This window comes from Etheostoma spectabile, chromosome 5, assembly GCF_008692095.1.
Source record: "Etheostoma spectabile isolate EspeVRDwgs_2016 chromosome 5, UIUC_Espe_1.0, whole genome shotgun sequence".
In the NCBI taxonomy this organism is placed as follows: Eukaryota; Metazoa; Chordata; class Actinopteri; order Perciformes; family Percidae; genus Etheostoma; species Etheostoma spectabile.
The window spans coordinates 7260588-7273880 of NC_045737.1; the positions used below are offsets into that span (position 1 = coordinate 7260588).

The window sequence follows — 13293 nt, forward strand, 5'->3', positions numbered from 1 at the left end:
GCTCTTGACTATATTGTCAGGCTATTGCTAGGCTGCAAGTGCCTGTTGACATCTTTTCAACCATTGACAGCTTTGCTGCAGACACCTCAGATGCAACAGGTGGGTATGGCTCACACGTTTCCTATCCTCAGCAGTGATAGGGTGTTCTCACTCTTAATAAAATAGTAGATGATGAGCCATTGAGTTGAGAACTAAGTCTCTTAATAAAGGCAGAGGCCAACCCATAATGCAGTCTAGTTTTATTTGGACATTTGTTCCGTTCCATTGATTGTGTTGCCTCTTTTTCTTCAGATACACCTGCCCCTTTGTTGAGAAGTTCTCCATTGACATTGAGACCTACTATAAATCTGACACGGGCAATCAAGCAGATGTCTTCAACATGTCTGCAGCAGAGAAGAGGCAGAGGACTATTGGTAAGACAGTTTGGTATTGATCCTGACCCATTACAACAACAGAAAGTTAAATATTAATTAATGTGTATCAGGCTACTTTAACTCTTAAAGTCCAACACACTCTAATACAGCATAGCTTACTCTATTAGAGATCCAACAAAGCACGTAAAGACATTTTTTTTTTGCAATTGTTATTTAAGGTGACAGTATTAGTAGGTTAGTCTAATGGTGTCTTGATATTGGTCCTCTTGTGTCTCAAACAGAGTAGGTGAGGCCCACTTGTGGCAATTTAGTGGTACTGCTTATGTTTTTTTTACTGTTTGGTAGCATGCCCAATGAAAATGAAGCTGCTCAGAAACAAAGTGACCGTTTAGGGCACGCAGTACTCTACAGCGCTGTGGAGATACAGTGACCAGGTTACAACATTGATTGTAATCATTTTGATGAATAAGTCAAGTAAGTATGTCAATCTGAAATTCAGCTATTAAAAGAATTTAAAGCCTTTGAACACAAGTCCAGAAGTTCTACTACCCCAACCACTTATGTCCGTTTGTATTAATGTATGATATTGAAGACACAGAAGATGTTAATTCATACAATATATAAAAAATTCCTGGCTCTATTATTCATTGCTTTCTGGTCTTTGGCAGACCCAATCGACATTGTGACAGATCCCATCCCCCCGCATGAGTACAAAGCAGAGGAGGACACACGGCTTTACAAGTCAGCCAAGACCCAGAGGGGTCCTCTGCAGGACGACTGGATAGAAGAGTACAAAAATGACCCAGGGAAGACCCCCATCATGTGTGCCTACAAACTCTGCAAGGTGGAGTTTCGTTACTGGGGCATGCAGTCTAAGATTGAACGCTTCATCCATGATGTTGGTGAGCATGGAGTCACAGATGTCTTTTATTTGATGTAGTATTCGTTAGTTCTACTAACACCGTATTTTGACAGGAATCTTATCTTATTCACATCTAAATGTAGAAACCTTATAATTGTTTCTCCCTAGGACTGAGAAAGGTGATGGTGCGTGCCCACCGGCAGGCCTGGTGCTGGCAGGATGAATGGTACGGTCTGACCATGGAGGACATCCGGCAGCTGGAACTGGAAACCCAGCTGGCCCTGGCCACAAAGATGGCCCAGTTCAGTCAGGCAGAGGAGGCCACCGAAGCCAACGGAGGTGCTCCGTCTCCGGACAAACACCAGGAGGTTAAAGAAGCGATCAGCTCCATTGAAGCTGAGGAGGTGGTTGTTCGCTCAGGAGGAGAGACTCTCCAGCCACGAGGTGTACTCACCAAGCAGTGGTCCACTTCATCCCGATCCTCCCACTCATCCAAGAGAGGAGGTGAGGAGCACTACTACTGCTGGTAGCTACTGCTACCACTGCTACTGTTTTGTAAACACTCGGTTCAAAGTAGGCCACTTCTCCTTGGCTCAACGGCCAGAGAGAAGAGAGAGAGAGAGAGAGAGAGAGAGCGCAGCAGTGGTTGAGCGAGCTTATGAGTGAGTGTATGAAGAGAGGAAGCACTGTACGAAAGCGTGAATCAGAGAAATAAGTTTTTCTCATTGTCTTGCAGCAGTTATGTTCTAAAGCACAAATTAACACACACACACACACACACACACACATCCCTTTGCCGGATGGCGCCACAGTGTGTGTCAGGTAAACTTGTGCGTTGATATGAGGCGCTAAAGGGCAAAGCAGCAGTTGGAAATGAGAATAGGCTGCACAACCCACACACCCACATGGGGGACAAATGCTCTGTGCTGACGCCGGTTAACATCCAGCACACAGAGAAATAAGGAAAGAGAAGAGGGCAAGGTCTCTGCAGATAGACACCACCACACACTTCTAGTGGGTCATAACTGATTATTGAGAGGGATTACTTTTGGTATTCGTCTATACGTTGTTTTTAAGGAAGTTGGTAACATATTATACTGTATCTTTTAAGCCTTATTTTTTTAGTAAAGTGCTAATCCTCCCAAAATTACTATTTTGAGTAGTAAACACTCACCCCCCTGTAAACCGGAAAGGTTGCTGTTAAAAGTTACTGCTTTGTGTTAAGAACTGCTGGTGGTTTAACTAATATGGCTTACAATGGATTCCTATGAAGAACAGATTGCCTCAAAACTCAATGCGCCACAGGAAGTACCTTAATGGCTAGATTAAAAAATTGACTACTATCAACCCAGAAACAGTTTTTAGTGAAGAAGCCTACTAAAATCTTTTACAGCCACCCTTTTCAGGTGTTTGATACTCAGAAGATCTGACTCCTTAAGACAAGGGAATTGACATCAGTATGGCTAATTCTTTCATATCTTTCAAAAGACAGTACAGTCCCTGACAAAAGTCTTGTCGCTTATCTATTTTGTAGAAACACCTGCTATTAACCTGACTTTTAATTAATCAATTGGTGTAAGAAATAGCTCATATGAAAAGCTAAGACCCTCCCAAATAATGTTCAATGCACTGAAATAAATTAGTTTCATTAAAAAAGATTTATTATTTAAACAAGACAGAAAGGTCAAATTTTGGCAAGACAAAAGTGTTGTTGCCTATACAGAAATTGAACAAATTTACTGCAAATACTAAAATATGTCAGCAAATTAAATAGCGGTGCTGTGAGATCCAAATGTAATATCTTGTATGACTTCCATGAGCTTGAAGGACTGCATCCATGCGGTTTGGCAAGGATTCATACAATGTATTGATGAAGTCATCAGGAATAGCTAGGAAAGCAGTCTTGACATGCTCTCAGAGTTCATCAATATTCTTTGGTCTGGTCTTCCATGCTTCCTCTTTCATCCTACCCCACATGCTCAATGATGTTCATGTCTGGTGACTGGGCCGGCCAATCCTGGAGCATCTTGATCTTCTTCGCCTTGAGGAACTTTGAAGTGGAGATGGAAGTATGCGATGGAGCACCATCCTGCTGGAGAATTTGGCCTCTTTTATGGTTGGGAATATAAGAGGTAGCTAAGTTTCTGGTATTTGAGACTATTGATGTTGCCTTCCACCCTGCAGATCTGTTGCACACTCCATACTGGATTTAACCCCAGACCATGATTTTTCCGCCACAAAACTTCACTGTTTTCTGGGTGAATCTTGGATCCATGCGGGCTCCAGTAGGTCTCCTGCAATATTTGCGGCAACTGTGGTGTAATTCAACAGAAGATTCATCTGAAAAATCCAAATCCTTCCACTTCTCCAGCGTCCATCCTTTTAGCAGGCTGTGGGCCTTGGCAAATGCCACACGGTTTTTCAATTGTCTTTTGTTTAGTGCTGGCTTCTGGGCACTGATTCAACCATGGAGGCCATTTCAAGACAGAATCCGACAAACCGTTCTGGTTGACACAGGGACTTCAGGGGACCAGGTCTGGTGGAGCTCTGCTGCAGTGGAAAATGGGCTGGCCTTGGATTTTCGAGCCAACAAACGGTCCTCTCGAGCAGTTGTCTTGCGGGGTCTGCCTGACCTGGGCTTGTCAAAAACATCTCCAGTGTCTTCAAATGTTTTTTTAATCCTCTGTACTTGACGCTGAGACACATTGAAGGTGTCTGCCACATCAGCAGTGGATCTGGTCTTCAGCCTCTTGATAATCAAAACTTTAGTCTCAGGGTGAATCTTAGGCCTGTTTGCAGAGGTCTAGTTGCAGTTGATGTGAAGGTCTAGTGTACTGGGGTTGTTTTTATACACACCTGAGACCTAATTGATCCATTATTAGTCACAGGTGAAGCTCATATGACAAGGCGACAACACTTATGTCTTTGCAAAAATTGACTCAATGGGCTTTACCAAGCTGTGAATATTAGAATACTTTTTGACAGTTTCTTTTTGCACTGAAACATTATTACAAAAGCTGTTGGGATTAAAATGAGCCATTTCTTGTAAATAAATCTTGATTAGAAATATATTTCAGTGGCACTTCAGGTCAATTTGTACACAAGCGACAAGACTTTTGTCAGGGACTGTAGATATTGTTGAAAGATACAAATCGTCAGTAATATGGTTTAGCTGTACACAGGTATACACACTAAAAATGGCTCCCAAGCTGAATGAATCAGTCTACTGAATAGCTCTGAACTCAGATAGTTGAATTGGTGTTAATAAGATCAAACACCTCTGCTTTTTAGTATGCAGACTTTGTGCCACACTTTGATTTTTTTTTTTTTTTGCCCGGTGCCTGATGTTAATTGGAATGTTTTTACTCTACTTGACTGTTCTTACTGGCACCTCCACATTCGCTGTACTATCCAAATTACCTCCCCTCACCCCTACAACTCAGTGGAAGTCACCTGGGTTATTTTTAGCAGCAGCATTGACATCACGAACCACATGTCCCTGAACACACCCATCTCCGGTGTCACCCATTCCTCAAGGCAATGCCCACTGTAACTGCCACTTGGACCCTGCCTCTCATCCAGCATGCCTTGTTTCACCCTGTAACTCTCCCCTGTAGTTTTCTCCTGGGCTATTTTTAGCAGCAATGCTGATGTCACAGACTAGAGGAGGCTGATGCTTTTTGCAATGACCCTGCTGTCTACCACTGCTGTTTTCTCCTGTGCACTGACAGCTACAGCTGTGCCCCCCTCTCACCAGCCTGTCCCTTAGTGCCATGCCCCCCTCTTCATTCACACTAATTATATATGAGGCATAGTCTGAAGACGTGATAGATATTAGACAAGGCCTGTTTTTAGTATTGCCATTTTCCACGACTGGCAGTTGGTTGTCGGAGTGTTTGTAGCCTGTCTGTGTTACATTGGGCCTCACTTTTCACACACAACCCCCCCCCCCCCCCCCCCCCCCCTGACCACCAACCAGTCCATCTGTGAAGAAGTAATGCACCACAGAGACTGTTGCATGTTTATATAACACTGTGTGTGTGTGTGGGCCGGGTGGAGCAATGTTTCTTTGTTGTAGTGTGTGTTTAAAAAGAAAAGAGAGAGGCTGAAACACATGTCCCAAAATAACAGTGAATTTTTTGTTCATGTGCGGTCTTTCAGTGAGCCCATCACGTCACAGCATCTCAGAGTGGCGGATGCAGAGCATAGCGCGAGACTCAGACGACAGCTCGGACGAGGAGTTCTTCGACGCTCATGGTAACCACAGTTTTGATTTCAAATTTGAGTCCACAGTTAGATCAATACTGTTGTTCTTATTGTGTTCATTTTTCCAAGAACCTGCATTTTCTCCTCTCCCCTGACTCTGTATGCATCTTTTTAACCACAGATCAATTCTTAAGCTTCCCAGATACCCAGCATGCTTTGGGGCTGCAGTTAAAATAGGTGGGTGTGGTACCACACCCATGCTCTCTGCTGGATGAGTTTTGGACCGAGGACGTGGGCCAGGTGTCTCATCCTGACGTCTAGTTCAGAAATCATTATCGTCTCCACACATCAATCCTACACACACACACACACACACACACACCACACACACACACCACACACACACACACACACACACACACACACACACACACACACACAAACCCACTCCTTTACAATACATGATACGTCCAAGCAATGAATGACCACCTTCCAAATAATTCACCAGTGTTTGTATGGTGAAATTATTTCATGATGATGAAAAAAGAATACGTGTGATGTCATTTATTATGTTGATACTGGTTTAGCAGCAGTCGTTAGTCTCCATCTGTTTTGAGTTCAGTACATTTCTGCTAATTTCCCTGTGGAGTCAAATGGAGTGCAATCCTTATACTTAATAGCATTGACATCCGATATTCTATTGTTTGTTGCAGTATTCATGTTTATTTGGATTCCTTATGGCATTTTGGGTGCCTGAAGTGAAAGCACATTACATTTTATCAAATGAACGGATTAAATGAAGATTGACATAAAAAAAGTATACATTATGCTGTGTCTCAGTGACAGTTAACACAATGATTACTGATGTATATATGATTTACAGAAGTTCCTACACTGCACCGACGACCTTATGAAATAATTATTTCATTATGGTACATGTAGCAGAATTCACTGCCACCGTGGGTTACCCTCAGCACAGATCACAGCCCAGACAACAGTGTTTATTCTTACTGCTCACATTTTTAACACAAATTTATAACCACCAATCATGCGCTGCTGTTTGCTCGGCTACTGGCAGCCGCACAGCCCATTACTCACAATGTTTTAACAAATAATCAACAAAACAATATCTCACAGCCCAGTGTCCTGTCTCAGTGGTGTGTGGCAGTCATCTGAAGGTCCAGGACACTTCTGCTGATAAAGGGAGAGTTAATTAGTACACATCAACAATCAGCTGAGACAATCAACTCACCTTTAATAGCCGACCAAGCCCACTTTCACAGTACACAAATGACATTGTCGTGTCAAAATGAAGATACAGTGTATATGAACATGTGTGTGCTTTGGTGCCTGGATGAATCACATGATGGTGGTACAGGAATACAATTTGGAAACAGACTGACTTGGCTCAGACTGCGTTTGATATTAGATTTCTATCTTTAAATTTTATTTCTGGTCATGGTCCTCTTACAGTAGTCCTCTATTACAGACTATAACACTTGAGATGCAAGTTTATTTATGACATTTATGTCATGTTCCCCTATTCTGTGTGGCAGATACTTTTTTCAGTGCAAATGAGTAAAGGAAAGCTTCATGAAAACTCACAGATGTCTCATTCAGCGTGTCTGGTCTGTCATTGTTTATTAATTAGGGGTTTAAATCTATGAATTATGGTACAAACTTAACTTGTCTTATAAAGCTAGTATTGCACATCGAAACATAATAAAACTAATATATCTGCTACAATTACAATTTCTATAATCTAACTACTAAACAACTTGCAAATGAAGCTGGAATAAAATGTTATTTATTGATTCATTGAACAATAAATAAATAAAAATGTAAATAAAGAATAAGATACCTTATTTTTTTTATTCAGTTTAAGACTGAATTTATAGACATGTTTATAAATGAAAGAAATACTAAGAAAATAACTTAAAAAGCAATACAAACAAGTCACATGTTGAACCGTGACACAAATTATAAGAAAAGGGTTTGCATTTCTGAGAAACTGGCTGCAATTTCCAGATTGCAAAGCCAGTCACTATGAAATAAAAATGATTTCCATTTCTTTACAATGGTTGTGTTATTTATTTGTAGTATGACTGCTGTGGAAATAAATGGAATTGTATGACATTTGTTAAAGTAAATTTTAGATTTGATTTCCAATATGTTAATAAAGGAAGGAAGTGGCAGCCTCTTCCTCAGAAATGAAGCTACTGGCAGTTTTAGAGAGATTATGGGATAAAAAGGGATGTTCTTCCTTTTAAAATCACAGATGCATGTCAGTGGCTGGAAAACACAGTATTCATATGTTAATGTTAATTCAACAGAGACATACTGGTTTAAAGCTGTTCTCGATATGTATTTGTTTATTAAAAAGATTAGTTTCTCTACTTTGAAAAAACCCTATGGTGATAAAACCACACCATTGTCTTCCAGCACACATCACATGTACAAGTCATTTGAGATTGCAAAATAACATGCTCTTATCAGCCATAGATGAACACAAAGGTTATACTTAAAACATGAAAATACCCAGCATAACATGTATTTAATGGTCACCACATTGAGTGATGCTTTACATCAAGTAGTTATAAATACAAACGTATCTATTTGATACGTTATTTGACAATATCTTGTCGGAAAGCTTGACAAGGTTCCTTTATGTTGGTCAGCTGTTTTATTAAATAAATGGATTAGCAATTGTTACTCATTCAACCCTGTTAATCGTTATATTGTCGGTGTAATGACACCCTGAATGGCACATATGCTTTAGTTGATGATGATTTTTCTTGTGTTGCCTACAGAGGATTTCTCAGACGGCGAGGAGGCCTTCCAAAAGGAAATTTCCAAGTGGAACTCCAACGACCTCATAGACAAGATTGAAGCTGCAGACACAGAGGAAACTCCTGGTATGATGAAGATCATGAGCACTTTATCTTGGAAATTCAGCTGGCTCTGAACTTTATGTTAAGAATGTGTGTGTTTGCAGGTGAGCTGATCAAGGAAATGCCGGTGGATTATGAGAGAGCAACCAGTGAGGAAAGACTAGATGAGGTACGTGAGTGTGTACTTACAAAACAGAACCGTAACCCGCAGAATCATGTTTTAAATAGATATTTATGAAGAACCATTCACAGAAAATGCCCTTCAGCACCAAAAAGCTTCCGTTAAACTTGATTTCATTATAATGAACATACATATTCATTTGCATCAGCTTTTATAGTTTAGGGGATAAGCGAAGGGCTGTTTGTTCCTGAGCCTCTCTGTCCTCTTGTATTCAGATGCGTGGCTCTGTTAGCTGCCAAGTCGATAGCTCTCCCATTCCCACCATCACGGTAACAAGGCACCAGTCAGTAAGTAAACATTTTGGCCCTAGTGCACTGTGGGCTACAGGAGCTCCACAGACCCCCGATCCTCCTGAACAAACCCAGTACTTATTGCCCCTGCCCTTTTTTCCTGCCGTTGCCAAAACCCAAATCCATTTGTACTCCTCAACCCCCTCTGTTTAACTTCTGTGTACTTGCAGCTGTGGCGTTGAGTGTACATATAGTGCTTCTATGAAAAGTTTTGTATCAGACTTCAAAGACAAAACTGCACATTATGTTGTTCTATTTACTGTGACTTGTCCTCAGGATGTATTGTCCTTGTCCAGTTGTCTAGGTGGAGTGTAGGTGGGCTATGTTTTGTTTCCCTTCATGGTTCTCCGCCCTTCTCTGGTTGTGAAAATGAGTTTGTACAAACATTTTGTTATGCAGTCCATGTTTGAAGAGATGAACAGAAATATAACTCACAAATCTGTCAAAACACAAATAATTTGATGTGCAAGAGCTAAGGCAATATGGTTTATCTGTGATTTTTTTTCTTCTCAGTGAGCATGTTGTCTTTGGTCATGCTTCTAAAAAGGATGTTTCATAAGTAAATATATCATTTATTGGACTTTCTCCAACGAGCTTTTCCCTGTCATCCCCATCCATCACCCTTTTTTTTTAAATTTTATTTTATGTTTTCAGGAGAGCTCGTCCCAGCAGTGTCTGCAGCCCTCCAAGATCCATGTGCTGATCTTGGTACTGCACGGAGGGAACATCCTGGATACAGGCGGAGGGGACCAGAACAGCAAGCAGGCTGACATCAACACGATTAGTACAGCTTTCGAAACAGTCATGCGTGTTCACTACCCCACGGCGCTGGGACGCATCGCCATCCGCTTGGTACCCTGCCCTGCCATCTGTGCCGAGGCCTTCTCCCTAGTTTCCAAGTAAGTGGACACACATGCATATGGTCTTCTGCATGCTGCAAGTAATGTGAATAATGATCGACGGCCTCTGTTCATTGACTAATTGCTGTTTGCTTTTGATGGAACAGATCCAGGTGCAGCTCATAACCATCGCCCCTCCACCTGTGTTTGTTTCTTCACACTCCTCTGTGGACTGCATTGGTCTTAGAAATATGTTTATTTAATTTTGTTAATTTGGATCTTTTGTGGCAGCCTGAGCCCGTACAGCTACGATGAAGGTTGTCTGTCCAGCAGCCAGGACCACATCCCTCTGGCAGCTCTCCCCCTCCTGGCCACCTCTGCTCCACAGTACCAGGAGGCCATCGCCACCGTCGTCGTAAGAGCCAACCAGGTGTACACAGAGTTCATAAAGTCTCTGAACGGGGCAGTCTTCTCTGGCCAGGTCAGTTTCCCAATATTAAATGGCATTTTATAACAATTTGTGTGTTTTTGTTCTAAAAGATATATGTACATAATCACAGTATCACAGCTCATCCTGGCCTTTCATTTTGTATGGATTGTTACCTTTTTTTTATCTGAATGTTGTAATGGGCATAATCACTTTAGTTTGTGTTATTGTTGGAGCAGGTGAATAGATATTTTAGGCAGACCTAAACCCTAAGGATGTACTGTATGTAAAAATAAAAAATACATATATATAATTCTTGTTTTATTAACTTTATGTCTGGACATTGACCTCTGTAGGTATGCCTCATTGGGGACTGCGTGGGAGGAATCTTGGGATTTGATGCATTGTGCAGCAGCAATCAGACAGTTAATGAAAGCCAGGACAGCAGCCGCAGGGGCAGTGTCGTCAGTGTACAGGTAAGAGACAAAGCATTCAGAGTAGTGAATACATATGTCAAATGTGTTTTAACCCTTCATAAAAATACACAAATGGTTTACTACGTTATTTTTTACCTGCATCAAACATATATATATATGGTTATATCAGAAATGAGTATTATATTGTACAATTTTACAATTTGTACAATGTAAACATTTTGTCTCTCCTTCATATTAGATATATGGGCTGTTTCTGTAAGTTTTCATAACCAATGTTCCTGTATCAACACTGCAGGACCAGGACCTCCTTTCTCCTGGAATCATTATCAACAGCGGGCACGGGTCAGCCTCTCCGACTCTGGAGGGCAGCCGCCACCTCAGTCGCAGTAACATTGACATTCCTCGTGCCAGTTCAGGTGACGACACCAAGCGACAATTGCCACGCAAGAGAAGTGACTCCTCCACCTACGAGCTGGACACAATAAAACAACACCAGGCCTTCCTCACCAGGTGTGTTGAGAGCGGGATGACAAAAATCTTTACATGGGAAGTAACCTAATTTCTTGTGTTATATTCTGTCTGAGTGCGATTTAGTTTAATGACTTTGTGCTGTCCTTCCAGCTTACACTCCAGTGTTTTGCGAAACGACACAGTCTCGCGCAGGTCGAGCAGCAGCGCTATGCTGGATGGAGGCTCCCTGGGAAAGTTTGACTTTGAGGTCTCTGACTTTTTCCTGTTTGGCTCTCCACTGGGCTTGGTACTCGCCTTGAGAAAGACTGTCATTCCAATGCTGGATGGTAAGCTAATTAGGACAGAGCTTATAATGTAATTAGTAATAGCACATATCGTTTTTGTTGCATTTGACACATTATGCAAGAGGGAAAAGAATGACTTTTCTGTCTATGTAAGTGCAAAGGTTTACCTCAGGTGCACACACTAGCATAATGACCTGTAGAAGGCATACCTGCAAAGTTCTTTTTCATCATAAAGTGATAATTGTACATATGGTTGTACATACATATGGTTGTACATACCAATATTTAAAAGCCAGTTACCCAAACCAAAACCATCTCCTCTCTCATGTCTTTGGTTCGATTTCTCCCCCTAGTGGCCCAACTGCGGCCTGCCTGTCAGCAAGTCTACAACCTGTTCCACCCAGCCGATCCCTCGGCCTCCCGCCTGGAGCCTCTCTTGGAGAGGAAGTTTCACCTCCTGCCTCCCTTTAACGTGCCCCGTTACCAACGCTTTCCCCTTGGAGATGGGAACTCTGCCCTACTTGGTGAGCCCTCTGCACCGATGATGTATAAAAGCCTCAGTTACATCGATTCAGTAAAACTCCTGTCATGAATTAACAGAATTTACAGTTGATGTACTGTATGTAGTTGTGACTCGGATTCACACGTGCAGACACAAATTCAAAATTCCCTGTAATGAAATGGCTGTTTTTTTTTCTCCTTAAAGTTAAGATCACATGAGCTGACACTGATTGTCCTATTTCCCAGGAATGCTTGCCATAGACAACACCTGCCTTAAAGACACCTTTGTAGCACACTATATGTTCCTTCATACACAGAGTAAACATTGTCTCAACTACTGTTTGTGCTTCAACTTCTTTTGTGAAGCGGTTTATTCATCTAAATGTGCTCATAGTCCTGCTAGTGGTTTCTGTTTGCACACTCATTATGGTAGAGTTACCCACAGGAGTAACCCTTAGAGGCTCACCCTACCCTTTAATACAAATATCTGTCTGTGATTCTCCAAGAAAAAGTACACAGAAAGTAGTAAGGTAACTAGGAGCAGATATTTTCTTTCTAGGTTCAAATACACACATTCACCATTGAACCACGGCTTCTTAAAGAGCCACATGAGTGTTAATAAGCTGTACAAGCATGATATTTCTTAAGCCATTCATGCCAAGGTTTTGTGTCAGAGTAATTTTCGTCTTATGAGCTTGTATAAGTTATTAACAAAGTTTTCAGTAGTGAAGTTTAAAGACAAATTCAAAATCATTTTAGAGTTAAGTATGTGCAAAATGTTTTAATGTCGATTCCAGGGCATTTACCATTTTAAAATAGTGTTATATGACAGTATATTTATTTATAGTATTTTTATATTTATTTACAGCCGTTGCAATTCCAAAGAAATGGGCTCGACTTAGGGCTTGACTCTTCTTTCTTGTCTCATGTTCAGTTCTTGCTTCATATGTTTTTTGTGTCCTCTTGTCTTCTTTCCCTCTTTCTCTCTCGGCCTCCTGTCCCCATATCTGCATGTGTGGCTCTCTGCCTCCAACCCCTCCCCTGACCTCTGCCCCTCCACCTCCCTCTGTAGTGGAGACAGTCCAGAGCAACGCTCAGCTGCTACTTGACAGCGGGCCTCCGCTGTCCCTTCGCTGTCAGGATACCATCAGTGAGACCTGCATCCCTGTGCCTGTGCTAAACTGGCCGGAGGGCTCCCTCAAAGCCACACCCGCCACTATGGAGTGTGTGTAGCCTCTCCCATTCACCTGCATCTGCCTTCACCCCCATTCACTGTATCTCTTATTTCTATTTGTCACAACCTTCTTGCTGTCACATCCAAGATTTATACCCATCATCGCCTTTCTGAGTATTCCCATCGCTGTTGTTTCAAGAGTCAAGAGCTGTATTCATGTTTTCTGATAAATCACACTGATTATTATACTGTATTTACAGTACTGCATACACCCTTTCTTGCAAAATCTAGTCTTTTATCTAAATTACTTTGTATATGATATTGAATTTTCTTGTTGAGTTCTTTGCCTCATATAT

The 13293-nt window shown here is 41.6% G+C and overlaps 1 protein-coding gene across 7 annotated transcripts in view; it reads left to right on the forward strand.

Annotated features, from left to right (window-relative positions):
- Positions 1–13293, forward strand: part of LOC116690286 (membrane-associated phosphatidylinositol transfer protein 2) — a 44568-nt gene that overhangs the window by 24929 nt on the left and 6346 nt on the right. For 3 of the 7 annotated variants that reach the window (XM_032517113.1, XM_032517117.1, XM_032517114.1), the window contains exons 4-17: positions 292–413; positions 1043–1276; positions 1405–1740; positions 5398–5493; positions 8253–8357; positions 8438–8502; positions 8730–8801; positions 9459–9703; positions 9935–10124; positions 10427–10546; positions 10803–11017; positions 11129–11304; positions 11616–11786; positions 12836–12988. In XM_032517113.1, coding sequence (XP_032373004.1) covers positions 292–413; positions 1043–1276; positions 1405–1740; positions 5398–5493; positions 8253–8357; positions 8438–8502; positions 8730–8801; positions 9459–9703; positions 9935–10124; positions 10427–10546; positions 10803–11017; positions 11129–11304; positions 11616–11786; positions 12836–12988 — 2300 coding nt within the window. The remainder of the gene's footprint in view (positions 1–291; positions 414–1042; positions 1277–1404; positions 1741–5397; positions 5494–8252; positions 8358–8437; positions 8503–8729; positions 8802–9458; positions 9704–9934; positions 10125–10426; positions 10547–10802; positions 11018–11128; positions 11305–11615; positions 11787–12835; positions 12989–13293) is intronic. The other 4 variants (XM_032517116.1, XM_032517118.1, XM_032517119.1 and 1 more) reach the window with 2 other exon arrangements.